General features: G+C 32.3%; 2 protein-coding genes and 1 long non-coding RNA gene across 3 annotated transcripts; 1 reads left to right on the top strand and 2 right to left on the bottom strand.

Moving 5' to 3' along the window:
* Positions 1 to 8,470: 8,470 nt before the first annotated feature.
* LOC114400042 lies at positions 8,471 to 9,470 on the bottom strand. Its single transcript, XR_003663891.1, has 3 exons — positions 9,299 to 9,470; positions 9,149 to 9,218; positions 8,471 to 8,610 (listed from the first exon to the last, which is right to left on the bottom strand). It is a non-coding gene; the product is annotated as an uncharacterized LOC114400042 (long non-coding RNA).
* A 235-nt stretch (positions 9,471 to 9,705) lies between these two features.
* Positions 9,706 to 11,759, bottom strand: LOC114398732 (kelch-like protein 18). Its single transcript, XM_028360895.1, has 5 exons — positions 11,618 to 11,759; positions 11,332 to 11,531; positions 10,332 to 10,483; positions 9,924 to 10,110; positions 9,706 to 9,753 (listed from the first exon to the last, which is right to left on the bottom strand). The coding sequence occupies exons 1-5, from the start codon at positions 11,757 to 11,759 to the stop codon at positions 9,706 to 9,708; spliced, it is 729 nt and encodes a 242-aa protein (XP_028216696.1).
* Positions 11,760 to 11,803: 44 nt separating this feature from the next.
* Positions 11,804 to 12,550, top strand: LOC114398731 (vegetative cell wall protein gp1-like). Its single transcript, XM_028360894.1, has one exon. It carries the CDS (start codon positions 11,804 to 11,806, stop codon positions 12,548 to 12,550), a length of 747 nt encoding a protein of 248 aa, XP_028216695.1.
* Positions 12,551 to 20,898: the final 8,348 nt, after the last annotated feature.

The following is a 20,898-nucleotide window of genomic DNA, read 5'->3' as shown; positions in this document are numbered from 1 at the left end:
CCGTAGCTTCCATTTCTTCATTTGCATCTTTTTTACGACTATAGAGCTAGTCCTAGAAAGATGATATGCAACCAACTTCAATTCTGAGTCCCAGAGGGCACTTGAACCAGATGCACTAGACTTTTGGGCACATGACTAACGCACAAAGCATTGTTTCTTCCACGTTAACATGCCTCTTAGCCAAATTTGTTCAAATTGGTAGGATGTTGGTGCATGCTCTCCAAGCCATGTTCTTGCATTTTGGAAGCACCAACCCTCCTAGATGACCTCGCCTCATCCTAGTTTCTTGATGAAGATTCCATTGGGTGGTATCTTATTCTCGCCACATGATAACCAGACTTCACTGTGTAAATACCATTTGTGGTATACTTCCAAAACAAAAAGTCATTTTTCAACCTCAAAGTTCTCGGGATTACTTTGATGCAAGTCACTATGTGGGGGAGAAAACAAATTATCAAGCAAGTCATTGTTCCACAAACCTGCTTCCTCATTAAAAATCTTGTGAACCATCATATCCTCTTTAACATATTGTTCTTCATCTTCAAGAATATGTTCACCAGGGATGTTTGGAATCCACTTATCCCACAATACATGGATATTTCTGCCATTGCAAACTCTCCACATGCAACCATTCTCCAATATTCCTTCAGACTCCATAACACTTCTCTACATGTAACTAGGACGAAAACCTTTGGTAGCTTCCTATATTTGAAATCTTGGAAAGCACCATGCTTTAATGACCCTTGTGATCAATGAGTTCCCATTAACCATTATCCTCCACCATTGTATCGCTAGTCAGGCAATAGTGAAAGTTCTAACATAGCAAAAGCCAAGACCACTTTCCTTCTTGTGTTTTGCCAGTTTCCAAATCATCCAATGGATTCTTTTTTTCATCTGTATCACCTCCTCAAAAGAAGCAAGTTGTCATGCTCTCTATCTCATCACAAATAGATTGAGGTAACAGGAAACATCCCACAACATATGTGGGAATGGATTGAACAATAAACTTGATTAAAACCTCTGTTCCTGCCTTAGATAGAGCAATCTTCTTCCACCCCTTGAGCTTCTTTCATACTCTATCTCAGACAAATTTGAACACCATAGATTTGGATCTTCCAATGAAAGTAGGGAGCCAAATACCTTTATGACTTTTCATTGCCTTTACACCCAACAACTGTATAAGGTCATTCACTCTGGTACTATGCATATTTTGGCTACAAGAAAGCTTAGGTTTGTTAAAATTAATCCTTTGGCTAAATGTTTCCTCATAAGCTTTGAGGATATAAGAGATATGTGTGGCCTCCTCCTGTGAGGCTTCAGCAAAAATAATAGTCGTATGCAAAAAAAAAAGTGTGAGATCATGGGATATGATTGGGACACTTTTATCCCTTACCTCTAATTCCACTGACTTTATAAGTAAAGCAAAGATAGCTTCAACACATAGAATAAACAAATATGAGGATAATGAATCTCCTTGTCTAAGACCCCTCTGAGGGTGGAAAACTCTATGAGGACTCCCATTTACCATAATTGAAAAAGAAATAATAGACACACATGTGATAATGAGAGCAACCTAAGAATCAAGAAAACCCATAGTGAGAAGGACTTGGCTTAAAAACTCTCACTCAACTCTCTCCTAAGCCTTTGACATGTCCAATTTGAGCCCCATGTATCCTTTATTACCTTTGTCCTTCTTCATATAATGAAAACACTCAAAGAAAATCATGGCATTATCAGTGATCAGTCTATTTGGGAAAAAGGCACTTTGACACTTCCCCACAATATATCGGATAAAGTTGTTTTCAGCCTATTTGCAATGGTTTTGGTGAAAAGCTTAAAAATGACATTGCATAAACAAATAAGCCTAAAATCACTAGCATGGATAAGATTTTTTTATTTTGGGATCAAAACCATATGAGTTTTATTTATACCTGTAGAGTCTCCTTCTTCATTCAAAATATGCAGAACTTGATCCAAAACATTAGGACCCACTATTTCCCAAAACTGCTTATAGAAAAATGTTGGATTATGGGATGCATTTAGGCTAATGCCACCACCACTTCCTCCTCAATGACTTTTTCAAGAGGACTTCTCACATACAATCCATAACTTTCTTCTTAATTGCACCTACTACTTCGTTAACTCCAATGGGGTTCGGTGAAGTGAACAAAGTATCAAAATATTGGGTGAGGACCTCAACTATATCTTCATCTTCATCAAAAAGGACTTCATTATCATTCTTGATATGGTCAATGGAGTTAGTCTTTTTTCTTTGGGAAGCATTCTTATGGAAAAGCTATTGTTTAAATCCCCATTTTGCAATCAATAATTGGCCCTTGAATGTTGTTCCCAAAAAATCTCTTATTTCCAAAGCAACTTGTCCTACTCCCTCTCTATCTGAATAATATCACGATGAACCTCCTCAGATAACTCCTTTTTTTTTTTGCAAAAGCTTGAGTTTTTTTCTCCTTTATTTGATCTGTTTCCCAAAATTTTCAAACTTCTCTCTACCACATAAGTTGAGATTAGTTCTTGTTCGGTTTAAATTTGATTGGATGTTGTCACCCGATCTCCATGAACAAGCCAGCATACTCTTGCACTCCTCCTCTTCCACCCTGACCTACTCAAATATGTACGACCATTATTTCCTCCTTTTAGGAGAAAGTTTGTAACAATTGGTGAATTAAAATTTTTAATAATTATACATGGTTCCAAAATGGTAAAGGATAAGATCACACAAAATTTTAAATTATTTGAAAAGCTAGAGTAATCCTAGTTTTTTTTCATGGATGAAAAGTGTTAGAATGGAAGACATCCAATATTATCGGAGAGGTCGCTAATGTTAGGTCTGGACGATCCACTAACCACTTGACGACCTATCATACTTTGGATTTTGATGTTTACAAAAGTTTAAATTATTGATGAACTAATGAGTTGCTATTAAGTGAACATGACCTACTTCGTAAATGAGATTACTTATTATTATATTAGCATCTACAACTCTCATAAGTATGTGTCCACTCTTAAGTGGAAATTTTTTTTGTTTAAGGTATACTTAGAGTCCAACACATTGTTAAATAAACCACGTCCACTTATTGTGAAAATCAGTGTTTACACACTGAGCTGTTATTACTAACATCCACTAGACTTAAAATAACTTATACACTTATTTTATACCCTCTTAAGTGATGTCCAACAAGATACTAAAGGACAATGTTAACCACAAAGGGAAGTGCACATTCTCGCTTTACGAATTTCAATTTCGTCTCTCTTTATTTGAATTCCTGACATTTCAAATTTAAGGAAATGACAAAATATAAGGGAATAGAAGGTTTTTTGCAGAATATTCCTCAAGAGTCATTTTCATTGTGGGAGAAGAGCACATGCATTTGTCTGTACCTTTATTCCTATCCTCGCCATTCAGAGCATGCGTGTTTTCACCTCCAGTAGTGAGACAACAGACGTATTAAGGCTCAACATTGATCCCGTAACAGATCCTTCTCTAAAGTATATAAAAGGTGTCTCTTGCTCTAAAAATCAACAATGAAGAATAATCAAGTAAAAAATGAGTACAAGTTCTCTAAAGTGAAGCTCTAATAAATTGGTGGATGACATACTCAACACATAATATTTTCATCCTTTGCTAAAAAAAGTTATTTGTATTTAAGCTTAATTGTTTATCTACTCTTTGAGTGTTGTTAGATCATTGTATTCATTCAAACTTTTGTTTGTGAAAGCTAGGAGTGACTTAGTGGTTAAACAATAATTGGGTGTTCTGTGATTCAGGGGGAGTCTAAAGGTGTGTCAAGAGTCGCATAAAGAATACTTGTATAGCTAGGAGTGGCAGGATAGAAAACTTGTTTGTAAGCAAATTTTTTATTAGTGAAACCCTTCATAATTGTGTAAAGGAGAAGTGGACGTAACTTTGTTTGAGTGAACTAGTAGAAACCAAGTGTTTCTACTTATCTTTTAAGCTATTTAATTTAGTATTCTTTTAAGCTTATCTTGACACATTTTCTCACGAAGTGTTTACCCAAAAAACCTTTGTGAAAATCCTACTTCATTATTATTGGACGATCCAACTTTGTTTTTCATCAAAACTAGTTTTTCAACTTGGTGGACGACACTATTAAATCTATCCATTTATATTGGTGATAAAAGTCATTATTTCCACAAAAAAAATATTTGATTAAAACACTATTCAACCCCCTTCTAGTGTGATTGTTGATATTTCAGCTAATGAGATGTTAGGGTTGTTAGCAAAGGCCTACTCAAAAATTAATATACAAGTCTAAACTACAAGTAAATTTATCAAATCATAGTTACTTTAACTAACTCTTGAACAACATGGGATTTTCCTACAATGGATTGTCCTCTAAGCAAGATTTTATAGGAATTAAGGAGAATTGAACCTGCATTTAGAAAGAATAGGAGAATTAATTGTAGATTATCGACCACATTCACGTAGAATATGACAATTAACCCTGAATCCTTAATCACTTGTATCAACTCACATTGGCAAAGAGTAATTAAAGTTAGAGAAAAATATGGTTTTAGTCCTTGTACTTTCGGTCAAATTTGATTTCAATTTTCAAATTGATTAACTTGGTTCCTATACTTAAAAAAAGTGGATTTAGTTTCTATTTGGTGCCTTAATCATAAGTGTTCATGGACTAAATCCATGTATTTTTTATAGTATACGGATCAAATTGATCGATTTATTACAACTAAAACTAAGTTTGACCAAAAATATAGAAACTAAAAACTTATTTTTATCTTATTATGTTCTTTCATTAAAGTGATCATTATGTTCTTATTAACATTCACAATTTCATTTATAAAACATGTTCCTTATATCAAAAGATCATTTTTTTAGAGAGAGAGAAAAAAAAGACTAAGAATGTGTTTGATTCAATTTCTTTTAGCTTTTTTCCTTAAGGAATTTGGGTTAAGCTTTTTAACAAAAATAAGCAACTAATTTTCATAAAATAAGATTTGGAAAAAAAAGTTTTAATAAGTTAGAAGAGAGTTTTTTTCACTACTTTCTACAATGGTTATTAAAAAACCGTTTTAGAAAAGTAACACATTCTAAGACGGTTCTCAAGATGAGCTCTTGAGAACCATATTCAAATGATTACATTCTAAGATGGTTCTCAAAAAACTATCTTAGATTATAATTTTTTTTAAAAGAAAATAAAAATAAATTTAGGATTCTAAAAAACCGTTTTAGAATGCTTACAATTTAAGACGGTTTTTTCATACAACTGTCTTAGAATTTTTTTTTTAAACAAAAAAAATTAAAATAATTTTAGGATTCTAAGACAGTTTTATGGAAAACCGTCTTAGAATGTAATCTAAGACGATTTTTTGGAAAACGGTCTTAGAATGCCTTTTAAAAAATCCATATAGCATATTCAATTCCTTTGTCTATTTGTTTCTTTTTCTTCTTCCTTTATTTATATATCTTCTCATATTATAAATTAAATCATAATTAATTCATTATAAGACATTATAATTAAGATATAAATATAAAACAACACTAATTAATAGAATATAAAACTAGCAATTTTAAAGAAGAGAAATTATTGGTAAACTAGGAATAATAAACATTGAACTTTTTCACTATGTTCAACGTTAAATAATAATTTAATTAGTAAACATTACCAATTAATATGTGATCATTTAAAAAGACATAATAACTAACTTTTAAATTACCACAGGTTGCCCCCTCTGTAAGTGTCAAGTTGATGGTTGTAATCTTTACCTTCATAATCTTGGAACCATCAATTCTATACCTAAACACACCCGAGTAAGAAGAGAAGAAAATATAGGTGATGTTTTAGGTTATTTGAATTATGAAAGAAAAAAAAAGTTAAGTTTATCTCCACATATTTGGTTACATAAAACACTTGAATTAAAAATGTAATCATATTAAATATTTAAATATAATAAAATGATATTAAATGAAATAAGGTAAATGTGTGATTGTATATTTGTTTTCTAAACGCTCAACCAATTTTTTTAAGAGACATGTATATAGTTTTTTTCTCTTCTCATTTTCCCTTAATCCAAACGCGTGAAAAATTATCAGAATTTGTGTTTTTCCTCTGAGATCATATTCTATCGTTGAATCTTTGTGCAGATCAAATGTATCCTCGGTGAAAATCTCTTTTTGAAGGAGGTGTGTATTGCTTCTCCATCCTACTAGAAAAATGAGGTTTAATCTTATCACATAATTAGCAAGTTTAAATTGGTGGACCCAAAGATACTGAGATAAATAGTAGTATTTTTTTTAGTATATGCATATCTATATTTAATTATTTATAATAGGAAATAAATAAAGCTATTATACTATTCTATACATGTCAAACATTGGGAGGAGGTGGCCTAGGTGGGAACATTAAAGGAACCAAACCCCACTAGGATACAATAGGCACTCACTATAGAATGAGGCAAAGCTCATTAATGCAGTGTAGAATGAGGGATCTACATACTACAATTGTCTTAGAATTTGGTGCATTTTGGTGTACATTTTTTCTTCCCTTCGGTGGTTATAGATTCACATTTGGGACAATGGCATTGCCACTTCTTTGGAAAAGTTGAGTAATTTGACAGTTATTTGGCCAGGCATTATTTTTCCAGCGAGTCTTATAAGCCAGTTTATGTCTTCACCATACACCACTTACTCAAAAGTTCTAACTCACAAATAATATATACTATGCACACAAAAATTTAGTGTTGGGTATTGTGCTGGGGATTATAAGCAAAAATATTACCTTGGCTCTTGTTAGAACAATTTTTCCAGATACAAATATAAGCAAGACTATTTTAGGTTGCTTCATATGGTAGATTAGCCCTGGAAACAGCTCTGGATCATATTGCCACCACAAATAAGCAAGACTCGGTGAATCCATCATTTTCCTCTACTTCTAGAATTTAGACAAGCATAGACATAATAGAAGATGGCCCTTTGATAATTTATACTTTCTTCATCACACAAACATCATGATTATAATACTATTAGTGAAGTTTAACCATTTCACTCCACTTAAAATTTTAAAACTCTAAAAGCCTTTCCATCTAGAAGTATCTACAACATTGGGCAATGCATTAAAACAACCTTGTTGATTTTTGGTTGCCATGGAAATTAGTTTCAGTTTTCATCTGCAATTCAGTACCAGTCAATGTTTTCCATACTTTACAGCATAGTGCTTAAAACAATACATTTTTTTTTGTAGATTACTTCATATCAAGTTATATAATTCTAAAAAAACACCCTTAAAATTATAAGTGGCCACTAAACATCAAGATAGCCAAACATTGATTGTGAAAACAAAAAATATTTTGATATAAAAGTCACCAGTGACCAATCCAACCTTACGAATTATTTTCCCAAAAAATAAAAAATAAAAACTTACACTTGAGAAAGCACCCTGGTAATATGCAAGGCCCTCCATCCGTATGGGGAACTTGACATCACAAGAGCCGACAATGTTCTGAATTTTAAAATCCTAAAGCATAATACCCAAGGAACCAATTAGTAATCAAACACTACATAGTCATTAGTTGTAATGCCATGTTATAGTTTGTCATGTCAACAAATTAAGTTAATTATTAGATGGAATCATGATGAAGAAACATGACTAGAATTAAAGTATCAAAATCATATAGTTGTAGTATAGAAGAGTAAAAATACAATTAAGCTTAAAAACAAATTAATCTTTTTTATAATGCCAGTTGTGAGATCAAAGTGATGGATGAAACTAAATTCAAAATCTAATTTCAAGTTCTGTATCCAATTACATGTATAGAGAACCTAATATTCTTGTTGATTACATTACATGCCCAATACTAGCACACAAAAAATAACATCACCGATATAGTTCAATACGTCCAATATACTTTCTTTAGATTCACAACAGCTACTCACAACGACCTTTTTTTCTTGCATTTATTTTGTGACAAGTTGGGCATCTCTTCTGGTAACAAAAAAATAAAAAGAACAAATAGGCATCTCTTTGCCCGAACAAGTGTTTTTGTAATCTGTTACTTTTGCCTTTTGGGCTTATTTATATTATCAAAACTTAATAATCGCGAACTTAGTAACTAAACTGAGAATGTAACATATAGAAGCCAGTAGGGCTTTAAGATCACAATTTCCATAGGGGATGACCAAAGCAACATCCATTAGCTAGTTATTACTTAGATTCTAAAAAAAAAATAAGATTCTTGTTTTCAGTCATTCTCTTCTCAGTAATGAAGATTTATTGACTAGCACATATTCTCTAAGCCCTTTCTAATGATCAGGATGAAGTCAAGAAAAGTTAAGTGAAGCAAATTTGCTCATATATTTGGTTAGTCATTTTATACCTTTAATTGTTTGGCGAGGCCAACATCGGAGAGAAGAGGCTAAGGAAGATTCTTGTATGAATGCTATAATAGTATATTTAAGAATACTAATTAAACTCGATCTAATATAAATATCTCACTTGAATTTCACAATGACAAGAGTTCTAGGCTCTAATAGTTCTTTCCCGGCCAACATGCCTCTTCTTGATGGCAAGAACTTTGAGAAATTAGTCACAAGGTCATCTCTGGTTCCAAGAGGTGCTGAAAATTGTGAAAGGTGGCACTCAAGAATTAGGGGACAGCCCAACAGAAGCACAAAAATCAACTTACAAGGAGGCAAAGAAGGATTGCAATGCCTCTGTTTAATCATAAGACATTTTAAACCGGTCCCATATAGTTGTAGTTAAAGTTAAGAAAGTTAGATTGTAGTCCTTGTACAAGCATGGAGTATGAACTATTACTGATGACAGATCAAGAAAGAAACCACAACTGAGTATTTTACCTGAGTTCAAAAATTCATTAATTTGATGAAACATACATGTGGTGAGATTGGTAAAAAAAATTGGTTGGGAAACCAAGCTTTTGGATAATACGAGCATATCGAAAAGGGGAAAATAGAAATTTTTTAAAAAATAATGTAAATTTCTCAGAATGAGCTGGGCAACACTAACTGAAGAAAAAAATTTAGTAGAGCCAGTCCATGTAAAATCTTGTAACAAATTTAAGAAAATAGATTATGACAAGAAAACAAAACCAACAAAAGGACCAAGTAGAAAGGTCATGCAAAGAATTGACATACCTGCTTAGAGAATAGCTTAACAATACCAAGTGATAATCCCCTAAAATGATTCATCTTGATAAGCTCATACCTGTATACTACACAATGTCAACACTAAAATATACAAGAGAGAAAATAACAAATCTAGGATAACAACATTGCAAAACCAACCAAATATCTTTAGTTCCGTAGAACGTGAACACCATTCAAGCTTTAAATGCAGTCCCACCATTCGCCTCTCACCCACCAACACATGTTTAGACGAGGCAGTCCACGTGGCCATGACACTGGACGTAACCTACCTCCACGGCTCCATGGCCGCCATCCTCTCCGTCCTCCTATACTCCTCCTGCCCCAAAAACATCATCTTTACCATTAACCTCATATGATGAATTAGAAAATAGAAAACAACAAACAACACTAACAACTTCAAATTTTAGTTGATTAAAAATGAAAATGGGGTCAACTATAGGAATAACCAAACAATTCATATAAAATGTTGATGTCCTGTTATATATCTTATACACAAAGTTATGCAAAATTATCTCCTCATCCTATGACTTTACAAAAATTTGTGTCTATGTGACCACTGAAGAACCTTTGTCACTCATGACTGCAGGCAATAGCTAACAAGAAACACCTTTTAACAGCTGTTGTAGTGCAAGTTTCCTGCCATCCCTAACCTTCCTAGTAATTCTCAACCTGTGATGTATATATATTTAGATAGATAGTTATTATCAAGCTAGTCCTAAATGTTTCTTCAAAGGAAAAATATAGTATTAATAGATTTACTCACCGTATCTACAATGTTCTCGCACACTTTAACTCCTCCAATCATATAAATGGATTCCTTGACAACTACAACAGCAGAATACCCCCTACGATGATTCATTGGTTCCCCTATCGTCCATGCCCCAAGACGAGGATCAAACACTTCAATACTTGGAACTATTTTGTCACCATCAAAGCCACCAAGTGCATACCTATGCAATGCAAGAATTTTAAGTGAAACATGTCTCAGTAAGCACACAAAAATTTGAAACAAGAGTTACATTAAATCTATGGTTAGAATAGCAATACTTTATTTATAGAATTTTACCCTGTTTATGGTGACATGATTTTGTCCAAAATGATTCAAAGATAAGTTGAGCACTTTCCAAACACATAAATGAATAACAACCAAGTTTAGATTTATAAAATTTACTGATTATTCCCTCCATTCTTTTCAAAATCATCTTGTGTACAAATTGCTTGGGATTTGGGCAGAATATTTTGGAACAACATTAAGTTGGCATGGTCAAGATTAACACATTGCAAAACACTCACAACAGTATCCTTGAGCAAGATCAATTGCTCCTTCATTAATGAAAATAAAATGCAGTTATGGAGAAAAAAGACGTTGAGCTTACAATTTTTCATTTAGAACAACTAATGAATGGCAGCCTCGCTTTACATTCATGATGTTTGGTATTTTGGTCCAAGAATGATCCCTTGGATCAAATCTTTCAACAGACCTAAAGTTATGTAGAAGTGTCATTCACATTGGTACATATAAAAAATAACACCCTCTAATATATAAAATATATATATCATAGTCTAGATCAGCCATATTTGCATGATAAGTTTCAACTAATTATATAAATAAATTGAACCATTCAGTTAAAAACTAGAACCAAAATCAAGTTATAAATATTAACTTAAGTAATCATTTCCATCAAATCCGCTAGTGGCATAGATTGCACCATTGAATTCCACTGCAACAAGAGCAAATCTCTGGAAATATAAAGAGCATTCAAGTAATAAGATAAATAGTTTTTATTCTTTTCAAAGAAATTATCTAAATGATTACATAATTTATTCTGCCATGTGAGAAAGAAAAGACTTAGGTCATCTTAGAAGTGACAAGTACATTAAAGGTATAAGGCCGGTAACAATACCTGATGCAAACATACATACTAAATCATGATATAAGCTAACCTAAAGGCCTAAACAATTTTAAAGTTAGCTCTTTAAAAAAAATAACTGACAAAAATAAAATTTAAATGGATAAAATGTTGTGAAATATTAATTCCAATTGACATCTTTAGACGCTTAAGCCTAAAAAATCACATAATTTACTGTGTCATTTTGCATTTACCCATAATTATACCTCTCAAATCTTAGTCAAGACCTGAAATATTGATCATTTGATTGTCCCATTTTACCTTGTCTAGCATTGAGTGTGTAGGGATCCACCGCCCAATATCTAACTCAAGCATCTCAACATCTGAAAAGCTGTCAACTCCATTGCCACCACCAACAACAAATAGTTTGTCATTCAGAGCAGCTCCTGACAAGCGTCCTTTCTTCTGGTTCAAAGAGCGGCACAAGGTCCAGCTGTCATGAACTGGATTGTATGATTCAACTACACAAATAGAAGATAAAAGGGTTGACAAAGCTTCATCTCATTCCAAAATATAATTATTTGAAAAGCAGAACTAGATCTCATACCTGTGTCATACCAAACATAACCATTTCCACCACCAAAAACATAAATTTCACCATTCAACCACACAACTAAAGCATATGAACGAACTAAGCTCATAGGCTTAAGAGATGTGATCACATTCTGAGAAGTAAAATACAAATCCATAGTTGCTAACAATGATTTTCAATCAAAGCCTCCTATTAAAAACAATGAATCTTTGGGATCTAAATGCAGCTCATTTGTTGACTTTATTGTTGCTTTCTCAACCGCCACCTCCTCCTCCCTCCTCAACCGCACCCTCTCCAACTCCTTCCCCTAACTCAAATTCCAAATCCATCCCTTTGACGCCATCATCGCCGTCTCCGACCTCATCTCCACCTCCATCCGCTCCGCCCTGGACTGCGGTGCCCCCTCAACTACGTTCGCAACTACCTCACCAACCTCCTCCCCTCCCGCATCCTCAAAATCATCTACCTAGACTCCGACCTCGTTCTCATCGGCGACACCGCCAAACTTGCCACCACCCCCTGGAGACAACAACAATACCATCCTCGCTGCCCTCGAATATTGCAACACCAACTTCACCCCCTCCTTTTGTTGTGCGCGTGGAGGGAGATGATGGCGTTCCAAATGATGACATTTCGATGCGGCGGTGGGGTTTGGAGGAAGAGTTGGTGGGTGAAGGGGATGGAGAGGCAGGTGCCGTAGATGCGGAGGAAAGTGGAGGAGACAAAGGGGTTACGGAGGATGGAGGACTTGGCGGTGTGGGTGTGGAGGAAGGTGGCAAGGAGGGGGAGGTTGAGGACGGTGCAAGACTTGAGGGTGAGGGAAAGGAGGTGGGGGTTGAGGGGGAGGAGGAGTCTATGGAAGCTTCTACTGCATGGAAGAGGTCGGAGTGCGCAAAGAAATTAAAGGTGTACGAAAGAGAATCCAATTCTGAGCGTCAAAATAATTAAGAAGGTGCACAAATTTCAAAGATAATTTTCCAATAAAACCGTCTTTGAATATTTTGAATACTTAATTTCTAGGACGGTTTTTATAAAACCATCGTCGCATAACTTTTATTATTTACAAAATTGCCACCGTGTGACATTCTAAGACGGTTATGCATAACCGTCTTAGAATGTGTGTCGTAAAAAATAACTTTTTTAGTAGTGTTTTAAGATTGTGAGGAGGATCTTTTTCACATAGTTCTCCCTCTTCAAACTTATGATGATCTAACTCAGTTGATTGAGCATAATTCATTAATTATTGTGATTACCTTATACATGTTTTCAATTTTTACGGATAAAAAAAAATCTATCTTCAAATCCCACCACAACTTAATTTTAGTTTTCATTTTCACTCATTTTCCAATTTGAGCAAGTCACTTGTTTCTCAATTAAATAATTATGATATATTATAGTTAATTTTAAATTATTTTTATTTATCGTAAGGTCTTAATTTGTTTTTAAATTACTTATTTCATAAAATTAAAAATATTAATTATTCTTAATTTTTATTACATGAAATAAAATAACATTGTTGAATTTAGTAAATAATATAGTTAAATAAAATTTAATGTTTTAAAAGAATTATATTTTTATTCCTTAATTTATTTTATATTTCGTATATTTTTATTAAAATTGTAATTTGTAGTTAAGTTTTTGAGTTCTTAATTGCACCTATAGATTTATTAAATAATATTTGGATTATTGATGAAATCATTTTGAATATGTATTAACACTATTGGATTTTGTTTAAATAAAGTTTTTAATCCTATAAAAATATTATTGAATAATAATATAGAAATTTTAATAATTTTTCTTTGTAACTAATGCTACACTTAAATTTATTTAATTAATAATATATAATCAAACATTTTTAAATAGTATTTAATGTTAATTTTTATTAATTGAAATAATTTTGATATTTTTAAATTAAAAAATTAAATGTATATTTTGTACTTTTATTATCATTAAAATAATTTTATGTTGATTAAATTAATTTTACATAATATTTTTATTTTTTATGAATATATTTTTTCATTTAATGAGAGCATTAGTTTTTAAAATATTTTAAAAAAATAAAAAATTTCAAACAACTGTTAATTTGAAAGAGCTCTAAAACTAAAAAATTACAAAATTATCAAAATAATTTCTACTTTTTTGAATCCCTGGCTTTAATTTTAAAATAACTTATGTAAAAATCTTTAAAATAATTTATTATAGCTATTATAATGTTTTGTATTTCAAATATTAAATTAGGTGACAAAATGACCCTTTTCTACGCAATCTTGACTCTCATAAATAGTAGCCCCTTGATTGATTTAATTTTTCCCTTTGCCTGGTCACATGTGTTCCTTTTTTTTTTTTATTCATATATCCTTTAACAACCATGAATCCCTTTCGTTGGACAAAATGCCTAACTGCTCAAATAACAGTACCATGAAGATCTCATTGTCTTGCTTATCATTTTCAGTTGGTTGTTAAAGGAACACTACCATGATAACAAATTTGTTATAGCCATTCTGATTAGTGAAACACACATCTTATAATCCACTGTCAGCATCATTTTTGTTGCTTTGCTTATTTGAAACAGATTTTAGTGATAAGTATAAAAGGATCCTTCAAGATTAAGCCATCATCAGTTTTTAATACAAGTTTAATGTTTTTCAAATATATATTTCCATTCATTGGCTATGAAGTGCACAACTAATCTACTAACTTAAATCCAGCAGCAATGAATCATGATAAAAACTTATCTTCGTTAAAGTTAATTTTTTAGGCTTATAATTTAATTTGTATAGCTTAAACATTTATTGGAAGTTATATGACAAAATTGTATCCTTCAAAGTAGATATTAGTAATACGATCAAGTTGATTAGGGTGCATATTTTATGGTTGTGAAGTAGACACTACTAAAAAATATAGATTTAACATCGCACGATTAACATCGATTTTTTAAAAAACCGATGTTAAGAAAAGCACGATGGCATTTTTGTAAATAAGTCAAGTTAGTTAACATTGATTATTTAAATAACCGATGTTACGTATGTTAACCATTTGATATTAACATCGGTTATTTAAATAATCGATGTTATGTAATTCAGGTAACATCGGTTATTTTAAAAAAACCGATGTTGCTCTTTTCATAAATTAAAACACAAAATCATTTTGCCCCTCGCACGCAGACCTTAGCCTTTTCTCCTTTTTCCTCTTTCTTCTTGCTACCACTGCCATTGAAGTTGAGCTGAAGGTACCACTACCGTTGAAGCTGCGACTACCGCAAAGGACTTCGTCTCTACCGCGATTGTCACTGCAACCTGTGTGTCTTTCCATTCACTCTCAGTCACTGCCATTGAGGTACGTCTCTGCCGCGATTCTTCGAATGTTTGTGTCACTGTGTTTTGAGAGAATGGTTGTCCACGAAAATGTTGTTAGTTCCGAAAAAACAGTAGCTTTGTTCACGTGGTTACACAAAATGATCACTGTAGAGGGTTTCCATAACCCTATTTTATTATTCTATTTTTTTGGGTAGTAATGTGAAACTATGATGGTAGTGTTTGTTTTACTGCCTTTGATTTTTATTTTGCTTCATTTTTATTTCTATTTTTAAAATGCAATTTGATTGGAATGTTGAATGGTGTTGTTCTCCACTGCGTGATAGTTAGTTTTAGAAAAAGTTAAAATTGATCCAAAGACAGTGGTATAGTTTGTAATGCTGTAAAAATTAGTCCTTTTCGACAGTTACATTACAGAACACTCTCAATGGTCTAAATTAATGTTTCCAAAACTAAGTCCTAAACATTGGAAGCTACATTTCTTACATGATCTGAAGAGTGAAAGAGATCCTTGCAGACCTTTTTTGTGATTTTGAGCATGTGGCTACAAAAGCGGCTTGTAGATTAGTGGCCCTCTATTTATACTATCCTTACTTATTACTCCTAACCCCTGAAAAAGCATTTACAGTCTTGGAATGGCCTGATCTGAAGCTAAGCTCAATCAGCGATAGGTGCACTGCCAGAAAAACATAGCATCCAAACTATTTAGAGAATAACTTATTATTAGCATACATGACAGTGATTAAAGAGAATTTAAATTCATCATTTTTTTTTTCATATTGAAGAGTTTAATATAAAGCTGGCCTTAACCATACCATTAGGTGAAATATTGAACTGCATGCATGCCTATTAAATGGAGAAGATATGAATTTGAGACACCAGCCAAACAAATTTGAGATTTGAACACTAAATTATTGGTTCATAAATAGTCAAATTAAAACCACAAAAGCCAAATAAAAAATGCAAAACAAAACCAGAGCAATAGGGCTGCTCAGGATGGTTATGGCTGCTGACTTGACTCTATGGTCTAAAGTTCATTGCAGTGTTCTTTCAAATGCACCAGAAAATATCATGGACAATCAAAAGCAAATTATGTACTAGGTTGATCATGTTTGGAGAGATTTTGGAATGTTCAAAGAATAAAGTAATGTGAACATTGAATAAGACTTTGTTGAATGCTGAATTTACAAATTGAACTTGGACTTAAGGTAAGTTATTAATTATTGCCTTGTTCCATGATTTTGATAAAGTAGACATGTGAATTTGGAAGAATACATGGACTGTGGAAATTTAGTAAATGGTAATTAACACTACATTTTGAACATTTGTATTATAGATTCTTACTGTTTCAGACATAAAAAGCAAGTAACAAATAAGTGAGTCTGTTTGTTAGTTAGTAAATAATGCCCCAATGAGAGGGGCTAGCACTTGCTTTCTGGGGATTGATTTATTTAGGGTTTCTGGGGTATGTATATTGGAATCTGGCACCGAAGTTATGCAAGCTTGCTTTTGTAAAATAGGAAGCACCAATATAAATTTGTTGATGCCTAGTATTGATATATAGTATTGAGCATACATGAAACTAGCTAGAGAGAATAGAAAGTGTTGATAATAGTACACTCCATAGCTAGTAAACCGCAGAAAAATTTAGTGGCTTGCATAACTTAAGTTAAATTTAGTGGCTTTTAATGTTTATCCTATATATATTATAATGACATCAGTATTTCTAACGTGTTACCTCCTAAGAGATTCCCTTTGGAGTCCTTATTGGTTTGTTAATCTTTCAGTTGAAACACTACATTTTGTCCATGAGGTTGATATAGGGTTGGATATTTTTTATAAGCTAATAGATTGGTGCCCTAACTTTAAATTGGCAATTGGTTAGTGCCACATTGAAGGTTGTGACAGTTCTGCCATCACTAGTGGTGACTTGAAAAGAGAGGGATTGTCCATTGAGGTATGAGTTTTTATGATTTATTGGTGTGTTCAAAAATTACTGCATTTTGTTGTTTTTATGGATCTGTATTCGCTCAAGTAAAGAGGCAACGGGTACAATAATTTTGATTCCATGCTAAATCTGTTCAAGTTTCATGCAAGTTGCTCAACTAATTTGTTGACCACCAAATGAATATTTGTAGTTGTAAATTACTATATTGAGTTTATACAATGTTGTTGTTGTCTCTCGTGTTTAATATGATTACTAATTGGTTCTTGTCATGCCATATGCATTTAATGAAATAGTTGATATCAAACACACACATACACACACACACACAATAGAGAGAATGAGAGAGAACCTATTGAATGAAAATACACAAATGTTTATTTCTGGTTTTTTGCTGCTAAAGTGTTTTTCTTACTTGTAACTTTTGCCTCTTGAGTTTTCCATTTTAGGACGATATTCTTCCCTGACTAAAAATTTTTAGGGTTCCTTTGCCTTTTGCTAGTTTCAACTATAAGTTTGATCTCTGATTGGTAAATTAGTCTTGCACTGTGAAGGGTATCTATAGACAATCCTAAATGATTGGCTGATACATTATTAGCCCTTCTTTTTCGTGATCAATTGATTTAATCGTTCCTACTTGTTTGTTTTAATCCTTTGTCATTTTCTGTTTCATGATCAATTTCTGATTTCATATTCGGAAGATCTAGTTGTTTGCGTGCTCATTGTTCAACTACATATCTTGGTTAACAAATACAAATTTAATAAATGAAAATTGCTGAAAATAGACCCGCATAAGGGAATGATAAAGGAAAATTGGAATAAACTCATTCTAATTACAAGGTGGCTCAGCTTACTTGCAATCATTGTTTGTGTGTTGACAAGTGCATGTTCCTGAATAAGATTTCTGCATTGCTCTACCCCACCCAAAAAAAAAAGTTTTAATCTTTTTAGAACTGTTTATTTTTTATGAATTGATTTCCAATTTTCAATCTTTTTTTTCATGATACTAATTTCTGGGTAACAACGAAAGTAGGAGATGTTGATCATTTTTTAGATGGGATTACAAAGATAATGAAAGTAATGTTGATCATTGCTGATGTAGCTTGGTCTCTTTCATTCATTTAAGCAGTTGTAGGCTAAAAATCTAATCAATGTTTATGTTATATGTTAATAGGCTCTATATGGATAAAAAGATTAATTGGCACCGATTTTCTGGTCTGGATATTGATTCTATCTATTCACTTGCAATTTCTCTTATCTCACTGCAACCTTCTCCTTATGTGGATTGCTATGCAGCTACAGAATACTCTCATGTTGCTTTCTCCTTTTTAATTGATTTGAAGTTAAATTCTAATTTGTCATTTTGGTCTTAGTTTGAGTAATCTTTGATCTTCTGTGATATTTGACTCCATGTCATGTTTTGTTCCTCTGCTTTTAGAATTGTTTAGCATGCCATATTGTCATCCACTATCCCAAATTCATTTTCCTTGTCATTGTCCTTGATTCTAATAACATATCAAAGTTTATCTATTTATTTATGTTTGGGGCCATATAATTAAATTGTTATATATTACCATATCCTTATTTGTAATTTTACTATATGCATATTTTATTTACATATACTTCTGCAGAACCTATAACATTTTGATTCTATCAAATTTAATCTTTGCTCTATCATATGGCAATTGATATGTGCCAATTTACTTCAATCAAGACCAACAATCAACTGATAACTCTACTTGTTTATCTATTACCTGCAAATGTGTGATGTTTTCCCTTTTAGTAAATCTGGCAACATGATTTCATGGGAGGCCTTGATATGCTTGAAATGACATTCATGATGGCCTCACTAAAATGAAAATACACACATTAACGATTCAGTTTTTTGATGTCCACAAATTAGTTTTTTAATGGTTTGATATTGTAAATTAAAACAACAGTCACTGGTGTGGAACTTCCTATTACTTGCTTTGATGTATGTTAACATAGCATTAAACTCAATAGGCTAGGGACTAATATGCAAAAAGGCTACAAAGACAGGGACCAAAATGCCTATTCACTTCTACTTGTAGTTAAAGTTAAATTAATATCCAAATTTCATTATGTATTTATTATAATAGACAAAAAGGAAGCACTGAGTGCGGCTATTATGTCATGCACTGGATGTCCACGATAATCTTAGGAACTTTCAGGAATAATTGGGAAACGGTAATTGTTTATTTCAAACAAAGTTGATTTTCTTATCATTGTTATTACATTATTAATTTATCTTTTATTTGATCATGCAGTATTTTAATGATGTTAGACCATTGGAAGCAGAGAGATTGAAGGCGCTTCGCATCCAGTGGGCACAATAAAAGTTAGAAATCAAACATAGGATGTTAGGGAACTATGTAACTTTAGGTTACTTAATTAGTTTACCATAACTTGCATTACATTTTTTACAATTGTTGTTTCATTTTAACATTGAATAATCTTTGTTGTAGTTATTCATAGTTATCAATTGATTTTTTACAATTGATAGTTTACTAGCTAGCTTTCTGCTAAAACCTATTTGAAAGCAAAATGAAAATGATATAAGTTGCGTGCTGTGTGTTCTGATTTTAAATTTAAAGGTTAAATTTTGGATTTTTTGTAAAAACAGAGAGAGTATTTTAAAAAAATTCTTAAAAACATCGATTTTTTAAAAAAACCGATGTTGTTTGTGTATCTTAACATCGGTTTTTTTTATAGAAAACCGATGTTAATATCCAAAACGTTAACATCGGTTGTTTCGAAAAAACCGATGTTAACATACACTAACATCGATTTTTGTTAAAAATCGATGTTAATGTTTTGGATATTAACATCGGTTTTCTGTAAAAAAAAAAACCGATGTTGACGTATCTTAACATCGATTTTTTGGAAAAAAAAAACTGATGTTAACGTTTTGGACATTAACATCGGTTTTTAGGGAAAAAAAATTGATGTTAATGTTTTGGATATTAACATCGGTTTTCTGTAAAAAAAACAAAATCGATGTTAACTATCAACATTAATATGTACGTTAACATCAGCTTTTACGTTAACATCGGTTTTTTTTACAGAAAACCAATGTTAACTGTCAACATTAATACTTTTTTGTGTAATTCTTATTATATAACATCCGTTATTTAAATAACCGATGTTGTCAATTTTACGTTAACATCAGTTTTTTTTAAAATCGATGTTAACGATAATACTTTCAACATCGGTTAAAAACTTATGTAAAAAGTCATAAATAACCGATGTAGAAAGTGTATTTTCTAATAGTGGGATCAATAAGAAACACATCCATGATTACACTCCCATGCATTCTTTTGCTAACAATATTTTCTACGTATTTTGACTTTTTTGTACTTTTGTGTTTGTTTGTGAATGGTTATAATGTGACACTCTAACTTCGTGCAATGTTTTAAGAGTTTTTAGACGAAGATATCATGTACACATGCGATTATAGTCCGTGTTAATATTGTCAGGATATTTCCTATCTTTGCAGGCTCACAATAATGTTGGAACTGGATGCATGATATACAAACATTTGAGTGAAATGTTGCGGTAACTAGGAAAGATAGATTCAATTAGCTTTGATTTTCGTGATGTCAGATGGAAGTTGACTCTAATTGTGTAATGCATGTATATGTCTACAATGTGGTTTCTATACATGGTTTGTTTATATGCTGAGTGGTTGAGTGAGTAGTTGTCAGTTGCTTATTTAGGTGCCTATTATAGTGTGTTGAATTCATCATTGTAGTCTAACTATATAACCAAAATTGTCATTATAGCTTTGTTGTTTTTGAATTTGAATCGTTGGAGTTTATCCCGCCTACCATTATGTTCTTCGTGGATGTGGCTCTATAAAAAGGCATTGCAATAAACTAGAATAGTGGGTAATGAGGGGCTTGGCATGGAACATAAAAGTATGCATTGATGAGAAAGGTACAAGGGTAGTGTTGGGAATAAATTTGTATACCCACGATCTAAGTTATCATGTAATCAATTCTAATTTTAATAATAAA

The sequence above is a fragment of the Glycine soja genome, chromosome 19 (genome assembly GCF_004193775.1).
Source record: "Glycine soja cultivar W05 chromosome 19, ASM419377v2, whole genome shotgun sequence".
In the NCBI taxonomy this organism is placed as follows: domain Eukaryota; kingdom Viridiplantae; phylum Streptophyta; class Magnoliopsida; order Fabales; family Fabaceae; genus Glycine; species Glycine soja.
The sequence above is the reverse complement of the archived record's forward strand: the minus strand, read 5'-3'. Positions and strand labels throughout refer to the sequence as shown.

Bases quoted from the DNA above. Each gene is read 5' to 3' on its own strand.
- LOC114398732 (XM_028360895.1), bottom strand. From the start codon at position 11,759: ATGGATTTGTATTTTACTTCTCAGAATGTGATCACATCTCTTAAGCCT. The intron at 10,484-11,331 runs GTAAAATGGGAC...TCATTAATGAAG, and splicing joins CACACTCAATGCTAGACAAG to GAGCAATTGATCTTGCTCAA. The intron at 9,754-9,923 runs GTGAGTAAATCT...GTTTCTTGTTAG, and splicing joins GCGAGAACATTGTAGATACG to CTATTGCCTGCAGTCATGAG.
- LOC114398731 (XM_028360894.1), top strand. From the start codon at position 11,804: ATGAATCTTTGGGATCTAAATGCAGCTCATTTGTTGACTTTATTGTTG.